Source organism: Notolabrus celidotus, chromosome 16 (assembly GCF_009762535.1).
Source record: "Notolabrus celidotus isolate fNotCel1 chromosome 16, fNotCel1.pri, whole genome shotgun sequence".
Taxonomy (NCBI): domain Eukaryota; kingdom Metazoa; phylum Chordata; class Actinopteri; order Labriformes; family Labridae; genus Notolabrus; species Notolabrus celidotus.
The window spans coordinates 16,329,247-16,344,441 of NC_048287.1; the positions used below are offsets into that span (position 1 = coordinate 16,329,247).

General features: G+C 43.1%; 1 protein-coding gene across 1 annotated transcript in view; it reads right to left on the bottom strand.

Moving 5' to 3' along the window:
* Window positions 1-13,014, bottom strand: part of sdc3 (syndecan 3) — a 47,022-nt gene extending 34,008 nt beyond the window's left edge. Inside the window, exon 1 of the mRNA XM_034705284.1 lies at window positions 12,417-13,014. Within this exon, the coding sequence (XP_034561175.1) occupies window positions 12,417-12,470 (54 nt within the window). The 5' untranslated portion in view covers window positions 12,471-13,014. The remainder of the gene's footprint in view (window positions 1-12,416) is intronic.
* Between the last annotated feature and the right edge of the window lie 2,181 nt (window positions 13,015-15,195).

The following is a 15,195-nucleotide window of genomic DNA, read 5'->3' on the forward strand; positions in this document are numbered from 1 at the left end:
ACACAAAATCTAACCTTGAATTTCTTTACTATAAAATGTATCACTCACTGGAAGTCACTGCCTTGATAATGCAAAAAATAGGATGGTTCGGTAGAATGCAGTTAATTGATTTGACTGACACCTACCCCCCATCAGCGATTTTAGACAACAATACGACAATCATCAGTTTATTTTTGAGGGTCATAGAGAGACATTAATATTAAATTTAGCAATTTTATAACCAGCTAAAAACTCCTCACATGAGCTTTAAATAGGGTTTTGTAGAAAAAAACAGTCCTGTGAGAACACAAGACACTCGACTTACTTCTTGGGCTCTGGGGAACTGTCACATTCAGTGTTCATTGTTTTTATTTTGTTTTGTTTTGTAGGTAAAACATTGAAAATAATAGGCAGCTAAATTGCTCCAGGAAATGCAGTGTAGTTGCTGACCTTAAGGTAAACTTTAAACAGAACTGAAATTCGTATTTGATGTGACTGAGCTGGTTCTAAAATGTCAAAACAAGGAATTAAAGTCAAAAGAGGTCATGACTCCCCTCTGTCAGACAGCCCCTCCCACCCCCTGCTGGGTCTAATGTTTCAATGTTGTGCGACCTATCAATCCGTCATGTATATCTGCCTCAGTCACATCATGTCCTGTCAGACACACACACTCCAACGAGGGAAATAATTATCAGTCCACACACCGAGCTAAATAAACAATACACACAAAAACACACAAACACAAACACTCGCACACAAACGCTCTCAGTGTCAGTCAGCCTTTCAGACCTGGGTCTCTGCGGGCTGAGATTAGGGCTAATCCACAACTGTTGGAATGAAAGATTAAGAATGAATCACCTGCTGCTGCAAGGTGTGCATGTGAGTGTGTGTGTCTGCATGCATGTGTGTGTGAACCTGCTGCAACCACCAAGCAATATAACAGAATCCCAAATGCTCACACACTTTTTCACACACACACACACACACACACACACACACACACACACAAACACACACACACACACACACGTAGCTCATTAGCTTCAGTAGCTTGTTCAAACTGAAAACGCCTTTGAAAGAGCCCTTTAAAGCACCAGGGTTGAAAGGTTTACTTGAGAGAGTCCACACACACTCACTCACAGACACACACAGACACACACACACACACACACACACACACACACACACACACACAGCAGGTTTCAATGTCTGAGTTTAATTGGATCGATGTTTTTCCCTCATGGTTCGCCGATAATTGAGGGACATGAGTAACATGTGGGATGCCTTTTGTTACTAAGTTCCTGTTTATCGAGACAGGCAGAGTGAATGAGGAGCTCTGCTAGAGGAGGCGGAGGAGGAGGAGGAAGGAGGCTGGTGGGTGTAGCAATGGATGGATGGATGGATAGATGGATGGAGAGAGGAAAAACGTTGCAGCAATGAGCTCCTGACCTCGTTCACTCCTCTGTCGGGACGTTGGGGCTAAATAATTCAAACGCACACACACAGTCACATGCCTCTCGCACACTGTTATTTCTCGCTCTCATTTCTCTCACAAGCGGCCTCCCTGTGCTCCTTCACCGCCTCGTCTGCCTCTCTTTAACATGTAAACACACACATGTAAAAACACACACCTATATTAAACCACTCAGGAAGCTCCCTCCTGGTTTCAAGCTTGAAGGCCGGATCTATATACTCACTTCCTGTGTCCTTCCCATAAGAGAAACCAATGAACACACACACAGGACACACACATCAGTATGCAAACATGCAGCTCTCTGTCACATTGCGAGTGTTAATGTAATAATGACGAAATATTCCATAATTTTCAAAGAGGATGACAACACAGATATGAGGAAAATCTATTAAAATTTAAAGTGATAAATTTGCTATAGCCTTGATGAGAAACATGCGTCAGAAATGCATATCTGTAAATCAAAACTGACAAAATCTCTTTGTTATCAGAGAAAGAGATGACAGGAAGGTCGTTTGAAAATAGAAACCGTGACGCTGCTAGATCAAAGATGAGCAAAGATGAAGTAGTGACAAATTGGGTGACAAAACATCCATATATCCAATCATGTGCGCACATGCATCAGAGAAAATCTGACTGTGATTCATTCTCCTTCAAGGGCCGACCTGGGACTCTTTAACTGCACCCAGCAGCCCCTTAGACATGAAGGCCGTTTGGGAGAGTACTATACTAAACAACTAAAACAAGCTATTACAATTTTCAGGCAAAGAAAATTTCATCCGTTTACAGTTGGTTTGTTGTTGTTCCCATTTTACTTGATCCTTACCTCTTCCTGCAGAGCCTTAAAGACGACCCCCAGGGATTACACAGCCTCTTTCCTCTACTAGGCCTTCATTTGCAAGTCTTTGAAACAAACTCTCAGAGCTTTGAGGGAGGCCATAGTGGCCATTTTTAAAGATGGCTCCCAGTGGAGCAGTGATAGCATTTTATTTCGAGTTAGTCATGAACATCTCTGAGCTGAGGAAACAGGTTCCTTTTTCACAGAAAGTCAAATCTGGTGTCATTAATGGCCACCTGAGAAAAAATTACAGCCTTGTTGCAAGGTTTTACCGTGGTTTTTTTCTCCTTTTATCACAAAAGCACAGATGATTTCACACTTTACTATTTTGTGGTTGAATCAATACGAGCCGAGAGTCCATGGATGACTTTTTAGTCTATAAAATGTGATAAATAAGTTGGTTCCCACAGCCAAAAGAACATTGATTTACAAAAATATAAATCAGAGAAGAAGAAGAGGGCCAAGGTATGAGGCAGGAAGCAAGGGGTGTTTGGCTCTTTCAAAAGTAGATTTTGTGGAATAGAGAAAATAACATGCCAAAAAGATCCAGAGGAAAACTGTGGACAGAAAAAGTATCCTAACCCTAACCCTTAAAAAAAGACTTAGATAATCAATTTACTTTACAGTTACAAGTTATCAAATCAACCACCTTTCTATTCTTTACATGGGCATGTTTGGAATTTAGTCTTCAAAACTGACTCCGGAAAAATTGAAAATTGGTCAAAATTTTATTCAAACTCGACACTGCACATCTATGGCTATCCTAAATCAAGATCCATCTACTGTGGATGAAGTTAAAATATTACTGACTTTGTACAGCAAGTTAGATACATCCATGACATGAAAGAATATCTATACACTGTGTCAAACATGTACGTAGTCTCTGAGATGATTGGTTTTTGAAGCAGAGCTAAACAATGGTGGTCACCATATTGGAAATGCTGACTCAGCCTCACCTCCAGTCAACCTAGAGGCAAAGAGGTAGAGTTGAGTCAGGCATTTAGCCTCCAGATTGACAGGTGGGCAAGGAGCTAAGGTGTGCCCACCTGTCAATCAAGTCGGCCACGCCCCTAATTATTTAAAAACTGGTACTATTAATATCTTATAATTCTGCTGTAAAATTGGGTTTTTTAACACAGGTGTTAACAGGGTCTTCCAGGCTTTTGGAGCCAGCCTCAAGTGGACACCTGAAGAAGCTCAGTGTTTAGCATCTCTGCACACATTGGCTTCATTTTTTAATACCAGAGATTGACACTGGGAAAACTCTAACCCCGAATGAAAACCATTGAACATGACTGATCGCTCCAGGACAAGCTTATAAGTGGAAGGAACAGTTTTAAGTTTAATATATTGGACTAAAATGAAAATAATGGCAACAAAAACATATAAAAAAAACTAAAAGTTGATCAAATTACTGACAAAATCCCCACCAGAGAATGAACAGATGGAGTGGGAGATGGAGCGAGCTGAGTGTTGGAGGTCAGACGGAGGCCAGACTGGTCCGGTGCATAAGGCACGCTTATCACGACCCCAACCTGCTCTTATCAGCACGCTTGCCAGGAAGCTCACATTCCAGCATTCCCATTGGACCATGTCAGACCCCGCCCATCCGTCCCCTCATTAACCTAATTATCCAGTTGTTGCAGAAATGTGGGATAACAGAGAGAAGTACTAAAGAGATTCTAAGACATGACTGAGACGAGAGAAAAATGATATGCTGGTGGAGAGCATCTATGACTCACATACCAGGCAAACACACAAACACATAAATGCCTGTTCGGGGGAAGAAGGAACCCTGTTTTTTGGGTTTTAAATTATAGCGATCGCTCAAACACACAGCAGTCCCAGAATGTTTTGTGGTTATGGGACCTGGCTCTGGGTTTATGCTCTCTAATTTAGAGTCCTGTAATAGCACAAAACACACACTAGCACACACAAATGCACGCTACTGTAAAGGTGAAACACAACTTCAGTCTCTCGTGTTCTCGATCGTTCGATTTATTGTAGTGGAAAATATAGACAAGAGAGAAGGAGAGGGGGAGGAGGAGAAAGAAGTAAAAAGAGTAGTGAGGGGAGAGGAGACAAAAGAGCCGAGTCAGAAAACAGGGGATGAAAAACTGTGAATGAGGGAAGACAGAGAGCAGACGAAAAGAAAACAAGACGGGTTGAAACAGAATGAAAGAGAGGGAGAAAAAGGGAGGGGATTGAAAGGGTTGGGGGGGGGGCAATAAAGCTGTGACAGAGGCAGCCATGCTGGTTGTCATGGCGACGGCCGTGGAGAGAGCAGGTAGAGCACAGTCTCCTGGGAATGAGCAGCGCACACACCTCCCTCCCCCACCCTACCTCTCTTTATCCCTCCCTCTCTTTTTCGACATCCCTCCATTTCCATCCTTCCTCCCCTTTGCTGTCCTCCCCATCATCCAGCCCTCATGCCCTCCCTTTTTCTCTCTCAATCTCTCAAAATTTCCCCATTTTCTCATCCTCTCTCTCTCCCCTCTCCTGGTCCCGTCTTCTCCTCCGTTTTTGTGCTTCGTTTTCATCCTCTGCTCTCCCGTTTTTCCATCCTCCTCACTCTCTCATCTTCCCCCTGCTATCGAGCTTCTTGCTATTACGGTAACACTTTTTCCATCCTTACCTCTCCATTTTATTTCCTCCCCTCCTTCCCTCTTTCTCATTATCATGTGGTCTGTACACCTCCCTTTTTCCATCGTTCTCCTCTCCCTTCCTCCCTCCTTCTCTCTCTATATTCATCCAACCCCCCCTCTCCTCTCCTGAGAATATGTATGTATGTCTGCACAGTGCTGTCCAATTACTGCAAGGAAGGCTCTGTGTGTGTGTGTGTGTGTGTGTGTGTGTGTGTGTGTGTGTGTGTGTGTGTGTGTGTGTGTGTGTGTGTGTTTAGTAGCTACACGAGCTGTGTTTCGAGCCTGTTTTGACCTACCTAAAACACCTCCAGCGTTCTCCGTCTCCCTCTGACTCACTGAATCAACAAAACTGCTGCACGCCACCGTTATTCACCACCACTGTGACTCTGGGTGTGTGTCTGTGGGTTTCTGTCTCTGTGTGTATAATCAGGACTTTAATGTGCATTGGTGCATATATGTGAGAAAAGCATGTCTGCACTTGTGTGTGTGTGTGGCTGGTTGTGATGAGAGGAGTTTCCAGCTGGGTGGATACAAGCTCTGGCTGCATTCTTTCTAATTCGTGGGACGACTCGAACACATTCCTCAGGGAAAGTTTAGTGTTGCACAATGTGTCGGAGACAAGTGATTGAAGAAAACAGGTACTCCCTAAACTGTGAGTGGCAGAGTGAACTAAGGAGACTCACACAGACAAGAAAGTATTACAACATGGCACCTCAGTCTGGGGTATCTGTAGGAGAAGATTTAGTTATACAGCAACTGTCACGTAGCGTTGACGCAGTCGGGTCACCAACTAATGTGAAAGTACATATCCAGTTGTTTAAAATACTCCTTTTCACAGTAAAACTTTTAAGGTGTTTAGGTAAAGGTACTGGTTAGCTAGACAACATGAGTTCGTACACGTTCAGCATTAAAGTGACACTCTGAGCTCGAAACATCTTAAAACTTAGTAGTCGCATCAAGACTGGTTTGTCTGTGTTGGCCATAGACTGTATAAAATATGGACATAGTATCCGTGACGTCACCCATCTGTTTCTGAAGAGCTGTTTTGAGGCCAATCGGTGGCAGCAGCCATGTTGCTGCTGTCGAGCAATTGTGACGTAAAGAGGCGGGCTTTGAGCCTCCTCGCCAACAGCTACAGTGTTCCCGCCTGTCAATCAAGTCAGCTGTGCCTCTCATTTGAAGCCTCGTAATCTCAAAATCTTCCAAATTGCCGCGTTACAAAAAAATCACCCCCAGTACAGAGTGAGCCGATCAAGAAATTAGCTATCCAGACTACACTCGTATTTTGTACCAGACTGTAAACATGTTTATTTCTGCTGTAAATATCACTTTTTTGAATTGGTGTGTATGTGGTTTCCGGTTTTTAGGAGGTGCACGTCAGTCTACATACGTAGGCTTCTGCCAAGGCACAGGGCTACACCAACCTACAGCATACACCACAGCATAGATTCAACCCAGAAGTACAAAATCAGGCTTTATACTTACAGCTGTTGGAGTTTCACCCTCAACTATGGTTTTGACCCATACACTTTATTAAAAGATGGGCAACATGACAGCTCCCTTAAAGTGAAGCCAAAACATTTAGAGCTCCCCTACTGACTGGCTGCTACATAAGTCATAAAGCCACCTCCTTCATGTTAACAGAGAGGACATTTTTTCGAACTTAAAATACATGTCAAATATTTTGTTCTCAGACCCAGTTTCTGTCAGCCAGAGAAACTATAACAAACACCAGTACAACATTTGTTAAACTTTCCATTAATTAGATTCCGATTCAAACTGTGTATTGGTTTGTGTACGGGGCGGGACATTAGTACCAAGGCTCGATCCCTACTGTGCAGAATCTGGCTCCAAATGCTGTTGCTGCATGGGTTATTTTGGCTTCACTTCTGCACAATAGGAGGAGATGAAGGTCCATCTTGATGAAAAGTCAATAGTTTGACCCTTGCGAAGCATGACATAATAAGGTCACAAGATGATTAATGAGAGAGATAATCGTTTTTTTTTAAAGACTTTCCAATCTTTGTCTTTTTCTTGAGATGTTCTAAAATCTGTTTATCATTTCTGAAACCTAGACATGAGTATCTCTTGATCGGGAGTACCCCCCATAAGCAAGACTTAAACAACGATATCAACAGCTTTGACTGACATTACTCTCACTGCCAGCACCACAATACTGTTGTTTCTTATTATTGTATGATAATTTACCTGACACCAGCTGATTTTGTGCAGGGCCTATAATCTGAGACAATAATGTAGGCCAATCCAGATTTCAGTATAACTCATTTTTTCAAAATTAAAACCTTTAAAACATTACAGAGGGGAATGCAAAAAACAAACAGGCTAAAGCTTGTTCTGTCCTATTTTTGACAGTAGATAGCAAACCCATAAAACTTTGCATTACTTTAAGTGCTCAGGGAGCTAAACCACTTTGTGGTGCATGAGCTAAAGAATTGAAGAAAGATATTGAATTTTGAACTCCATCGGTAGCCAATAAAGAGAGTGTGAGACGAGTTATGAGCTCCAAGGCTTCAGTGTTCTGACCCATGACACCTGATACTTGTTCAGCTGGAACATCTTCTATTACAAAATAATCTAATAAAATATAAGTGTGTAAAAGCATGGTTTTATCTCTTGATTGGGAACAAGGGTGTAATTTCCACAAGGGATGAAGAGCTCAGTAATTAATGAGCGGCTGTAAGTGATTACAGGTTTTGGTCCCCTCAGGTTTGCCTCATAGGCAACCTACAGGCTGCCATACCTTCTGATTGGAGGTTTACTTTTGGTCGTTACCAGGGTTACTATATAAAAACCAATACATTTCGTCACTGTATATTTGTAAGACATGTTCATTTGTATCTAATAACTACACAAACTTAAGAAATTAAAGTTTTTTGCAAGAGCCTTGATTAGAAAATCACAGTGAAAGAGCTTAATAACATGAATATTGAAAAAAATCCAGATAAAACTAGGCATTATTACTGCGGCATTAGCTGTTAAAGTTCTCAGAGACTTTTGCAAGGCCTTTTGAGCTCTCATGGGGGGAATAATGACAGCCGCTCTTTTATTCTCATTCATTCTAATAGTTTTTTTTATGCAGGGCTGAACTTTTGGTCAGTTTTTAGTAAATGGAACTCCAATTTTGCTGCAAATTCGGAGCGCCCATTGTTCTTTCCGCTCCAAGTTAGGACGCCACATAAATAACAGGTATTGTGAAGGCAAGTTTCTCCATCCCCACATGCTGTTATCAGTTTAATAGTAAATGGAAAATTCGCTGTGAGCTGAATCAAATGCTCAAACTTTCTCCACCCGAAAGAAAAACTAATTTCAGTCAAATGCTCCACATCTGCCATGCCACTCCTTCCACAGTGATAAGAAAATGCTTTCAGATATCAGTGTGTACACAGACAACACACACACCCACACACACACCCACACACACACACACACACATAAACAAGCGTAAGAGGGGAGATGGGGTGAGGAAAAGGGGGAGAAAAGGGGGAGAAGTTTTCCCACATAAGGCTGTCACTATTCTCTCTCTCACCTCCAGACGTCGGGGCATCCGGATATGAGCTGTGATCCTTTTCATTTCCTCTCCCAGCTGGAAGGTGACCCTCAAACCCTCACCCATCTTTTCACACACACCTGAAATACCTCCCCCCCTCACCGGGAGTGTTTTCTACCTGCCAGCATGTGTGTGTGGGGACTTTGTCCTCCAGGAGAGCGAGAAGGACCCACTTCCTGTGTCAAATTGCCTCTCACATTCCACACTCTCCCTCAATCCGCCTCACTTGGGCTATTTTCTCCTCTTTCTTGCTCCTTCTCTCTTTCTTCGTCTCACTATGGGGGGCTTTGTCAGCTATCGGACTCACAAAACACTGATTCATCCCCGTTAAACATGATCCTCGAGAACACAACACTTTTTCCGCCACACACACACAAACACTCTCACGCACACGCTTTTCAAGGAGCGAGGGCTGGCGAGAACAAGTTTTTGGCAGTGGAGATTCACTATTTTTGAGCCCACACACACAGACAGATGGACACTGAGCGCTCTCATGAAGACACACACAAACACTTCCACATGCACACACACACACACACACACACACACACACACACACACTTGAGCTATCCATGGGACACAACAGATGTCTGTGGGAAAAATTGGTCTCCGATGTGAAGTACAGTCGCGCGGATATGACGTCAGAACTCTGATAACAGGAAATACCCACAGAGACAAGACACCAGGGATCACACATGAAAAGGAAACACACACATATACATATACACACACAAGCAAACACACAGTAAGGTCAGCTGGTTTGAAGCCAAGGGGCATCTAAAGAAAGATCTTGTCAGCAAATGCATTTGACTCTGGGTCATGTGTGTGTGCATTTGTGTGTGTGTTCAAGGCCTGGGTAGCTTGAGGTGAGTCTTGTAATTATTAGACTGAGTGAGTGCACGTTACCTTTCTGAGCAACACCATTCATCTGTGCCCAGCCAACACAGTGCATATTTAAATGTGTGTGTATATGTGTCACACCTGTCTCCATCTGTACACTTCAAGACAGATTAGGTCAGCAGGAGGGCCAAGGATCTCTGGCAAGGATTGCAACCGTCTGACCCAGTAATCATCAGTGCGTGTGTGTGTGTTTAGTCTTGAAAACCCCTGTCGAGAGCAGTGAAGCATTACTGGTGAATAAGCACAGTGACAATCCAAGGTGTTGAGATGTTGACAACACTAACAAAGAGTCAAAATGTAGAAATAAAGGCATCTAACTGCACAAAAAAGCCTTGTGTATGAACTATGTGGTTGCATTACCAATCTGTTTTAGTAATATCAACATTACTGTGGTGGACTGGGCTTTTCTTGGGATGCTTGTGGCTGTTTTGTGTAAAAATCTACCTTACAGTCATGGAAACTTCTAATTTATTGTCAGTTTAACTAGGAATTAATTTGCATGTTATTATAACTGAGTATGCAATGTTAAGATTATGATTTATTGGAGTAGTATTAGTCAAAAGGATGTACCTCCCAAAAAAGTTGGCCCATATAAAAATATACTGTTGTCATAGTTATAGAGACGACATAAAGCGTTGGATGCCAGAAGGTCACGTCTGGCTAGGGATGTGCACGTTTAGACGACTACACGGTAAAACATTGGCCCCCTTGACAGTCAACTAGTCGGAAATAGGGGCTTATGTTGTGTCTAAGCTGTATTGCAGCCACTCGACGGTGGCCAGAGCTGTACCTCCGGGTGTATTTTGATTTAGAAAATGGAGATAAGTTGTAGAAAACGGAGTAAAAGGTTGTTTCTGGTCAACTTGACCAGTATGCATGTGTATAACAAACAGACATTTGGATGTTAACATGCATAGAGGACCAAAAGGCTGGTGGTGCTAGCTCTGCTAATGTAAGGCACATTCAGAAAACCTGTTGACACCATTTACCCACAAACTCTGTGATCACGTGGCAAGCCATGTTGAATAAATTGTGCTCAAGTTTGACTTTCAGTCTCCTCTCGGTACTGTTTTGCCTTCAGACTAATCAGCTAGTATGAATCTTAATTTATTTTTCAACAACAGCAAATTAGTCGCTCAGGAATATCCCAAAATCTGGTCTAAAATACTCAAGTCAAGTAAATTAAAAGATAACAAGGTCATTTGAGTAGAAAATTGTTGTTTTGTTTAGAATTAACTCAAACTGACCTCAGCTTATTATCTCAAATTAAAATCCTGAGGCAGCCAGGACACTAACTTTTTTCAATTCAAACAACAAATATTTATTACAGTGTCAGTTCTATTCAATCACCACAAAATAACCCAGATTAATCTCCTCACCTGCAAAAAAAGAATGGCTTACTTCACTCAGATATTTGACCTTCATGGTGCACAGTGATGTGCGGGCAGAGTTCTTATAAACATTTGCCAAAGGAAGAAACTTTCTCTGAACCTACATCTGAGTTTCAAACATGGACATATGTTTGGAAGCCTGTCATAACAATGCAATAAAATATACAAATTACACAGGTGTGCCGGGGAAAATTAAACACAGAGACTGGACTTTATAGTAAAGTAGGAGACATCTTAAACAAACATGTCTGGAGGGTAGCTTTCATGATCCTTTCTGGGAGGAAGTACTAGTTGCACTGGAATTCAAGGGCCTCAATGTGACACACTGAAAGAGCCAAACAGGAAGTCTTTGGCCTGCATCATTCCGATAGGTTGATATGGCCATGAATGAGGGAAACTAATAAAGCATCATTATTTATAAATACAGCAGTAAACTCACCTCTGAGCTCTATTAACATAGACAAGAGGTCTGCTCCTTGTTTTACACTCTAAAGTCAACATGCACTCAGACTATTTTTGGTGCTTGCATCTTTTTTTCTCTGAATGATTCAATGAGCTTCCACACTCCTCTTCCTCTACCTCCTCCTCCTCCTCATAGGATAAATCTGGATTAATCGGTAACGGAAGGTGTGGGCGTGCTATGATGGGCGCGTGAATCTCGGCGTGGATGGTTCCGGAGAGGAGGTGTGTTGAGAGAGAGAGAGAGAGAGAGAGAGAGAGAGAGAGAGAGAGAGAGAGAGAGAGAGGGGAAGGGGGGGGGGGGGGGGGGGGGGGGGGCTCGCGCATTCCTAATCAGCCCCCCCCCTCGCGATTCCCGATGACATCATTCCAACCAAGCCTTCGTTCGCGCACCGCATCGCCGTTAACTTCCCTGTTACCCCACCCACTTCTCGCGGCACACACACACACGGGTTATAACGGGAGGATGCCCCAAGTCGGATTCCTGCATCCAGATAATGAGGCCGCTGTTTTCTTGCAGTTCATGTGCACCTCCAACCCCACGAATCACCACACACACACACACACACACACACACACACACACACACACACACACAAACACACACACACACACTTAACACACAGCCGTCCTACCCGGTAATAAAGTCGCTCAAGCCGCAGTATGGCTGGAGCCCCTCAAATTATCAGCAGGATGTGAGCCGATGACACAGACACCACAAACCGAGGCACGGAATAAAGACCCGCAATCAAGCCCAATTAGAGATCACCCGCTAATTACCCACACACACTCAAACACTCATAGGGTACACACATGCAAGCACACACACCTCCTGACTCGCGAGGCCACAATAAACCCCGATACCGAGACACAAAGGCGTGTGTGTTTGTGTGTGTGGGTGTATGTGTGCGTAAAAACGGGGGGTGGGGGTGCACGGGAGTCGCCAGCCCCCCTCGCGGGAGTCACGGCCGGCCAATAAGGGCTGATAAGTAGGTCGAGTGCAGGATTTCCTACCGATCACCGCTATCACTGTCGTCTCGCTGATGGCACGCGCACCCACACACTCATGCAAGCACTTATATACACGCATGCATAAATTGCCTTAGCTCCCGTGTGCACGCACGAGAGCTCCCCGGTTAACAAAGGATTTGATGCTCGTGCTTACCGTGGCGGTATGTGCGAGCAGCGCCGTGAGCGCCAGGAGCCAAGGCAGCTTCATGGTCGGGATTGCGCGTGAGCAGCCTCCCGGTGCCGCCGCTGCCTTCACGGGGTTCGGGGAGGAGGTGGTGGTGGTGGTGGTGGGGGGGAACAAAAGCTGCCGCTGCTGCTTGCTGTCGGTGCCTCGGTAGTCTGTCCAACTTCACAGCGCGCCGCCCGTCCGCGCAACCATCCGTCCTTCTAGTCGGGCTTGTTAATCCAAGGCTTCAGACGCTTCTGGTCCAGGTCACCAGTGAGCTTTACAATCAGATTACCGAGAGGTCTCTTCTGCTCTGGTTGTTTCTCCGAGTTCTCGAGCTCCAGACCTGAAAGATTTACTACAGGGAGACGCCAGACCTCGTATCTCCCTCTCTCTTTTTCTCACTGAATACACACACAGCCTCGCTCTATCCCTCTTGCTCTGTACAATCTCTCTCTCTCTCTCTCTCTCTCTCTCTCTCTCTCTCTCTCTCTCTCTCTCTCTCTCTCTCTCCTCCCCCTCTCCGCTGAGGGCAGGATGTTCCGTATGGCGACGCCGCTTGGCCTGGGAGTCTGGCAGGACGAGTGGTGAGTGTGTGTGTTATAGAGACTATGGTGTGTGTGTGTGTGTGTGTGTGTGTGTGTTAAGAAAGAGGTGGGGGGGACTCCACGAGCAAGGGCGAGGATGCCCCCTGCAGCTTGTTTAGGCACCCGCAGCCCCTTAAAAACACACAAGTACACACACAACACATATGCAAGAGGCAGAGCACACCACGCACCGTGGGGCATTCATGTCTGCTCAGACGTTGTGCCTCTTGTTTTCCCGCTCAGGTGGTTCCGGTTGGCTTCACGCCATTATTACACACCTTTACCGGTCAACTCCAGTCCTCTGCTGTGATTGGCTGAGTCATGTTTGAGCCGTTGGAAAAGCTCACTTCTGCCTTATGTTGTAAGAATTAATGTCAAAGCTCGAACTACTCGAGCAAGAGCCTATTTGTGTCGCCTAGAAACTGCGCACTTAAGCAAATGTTAATGCTAAAAGGACTGATTGAAGGAAATATTTGACCTTTTTTTTAAAGGCAAAATCTTAAATAAGAAAGGGTGACAATAACAATTCAAACTGGAACAGACTAACAAGCTCTAAGTCCCACCTGACATATTACTTTGCTTCCAATTATTTAGGCTTTTTTCTACCTGATGAGTTGATGTAACAAAAACACTTTAGAACTGGACCTTAATCCAATTTAGTAAAACATTTAAAGGGTTTACTGATGGTATTATATTGTAGATATATCTAATAGGCATATGCCTATTTTAATTCAGCCTAGTTTTTATCATATTATATACCCATATTTATTTAATATTTTGCTTAATCTGTCATCACCAACCATAATCACACCATGTCAACCTGTCACTACTGAAACATTTTTAATACTGCTTGTAATCACTTCTATTTCATCCATTTGTAACATCTGTATTTATCTAATTCCATTTGTAACATTGTATACATCTAAATTTTATTCAATTTTTATTTTTTACAAATTGGAACTTTTTCTTGATTGTACTTAAGTCTGCCCCCCCATCATAAAGTAATATCTTATCTTATCTTATCTTTAGTCCTTTAGTCTTAAGTCCTGGTCTACCTTAAAACTATGTGGCTTAAATGTTCTTTGAAACTTCTTCAAAGATTTGAGTGTGGTTTATTTTGGGCTGTGGATTTTGTAACACAGCTTTACTTGGCAATATAGAAACAAATGAAGGCTACATTTCAACACAAGGTCCTTCTTCAAGTGATAAAAAGACAATGCAGGCCCCGCCTTGTGGTTGTATCTTTGTGAACAATTGAAAAGCTCAGTTATACAACATAAACAGGGCTTAAGGGTGAGTTAGGTGCACACTTTGACCCATTTGATGATGCACAATAAAACTACAAAAGCCTTCTGATGAGGTGGTTGAAAATCACCCTCATTTCTTCAAGTTGAATCATTTGCAACGTCATACCTTACAGGATTTATTTTCTCAAAGTAACATCCTTGCTGTTTCCACCCAAGCTCACTACACAGAAACATGAGGTGGGAAGGTAAAAGCAGGTTTATTTTGCCTGTTTCTAGAGAGGATACAAATGGAAACAGAAAGCAGCATGTTATATTTTAACACAATATCTGCTCAACTTTGATCATCTCTTCTTGTAAAGCTTTGGGCCATTACTCATGTGTAGTATAATCATGACAGTATCAGGTAACTGCATGGGTTTACTTTCCCTCTGATATCCCCTTAAACACCAGTAGCATTTCACGTGTTCCAGGAGTGATGAAATTAAAGCTTTCACTACTGTTCATCCAGTTGTGAATAATTATCTGGATAATAAATCCAGGAATGGTCTTTGAATCAAAGTAATAGCTACTGTTATATGCACTCATTTGGGAAACTTCAGTTGTTCTTCACTGAGAGCATCCATTATCGTTACTGATCAACATGGTTGGTTGTCATTTGTCAGTTTTATGCGTTGCTTAAATGCCAGCTCTTCTAATCAGCCACATTTCTGAAGAAATTAAAGCATAAAAAGGACAATCCCAAGTTTTCTCCCTGACTCATGCTGTGAGTAGTCACAGTGTCGTAGATGCAAATACATTAAATAGATGGCTGGAAAATAAACTAAGACAGAGATCTTATAATCCTATCTCTTCACCTTGAAACAGAAGTGTTTTTCTCAACAATGAATCCCATGTAACTGCAATTCAACATAAAATGACGCACACTTGAGACAG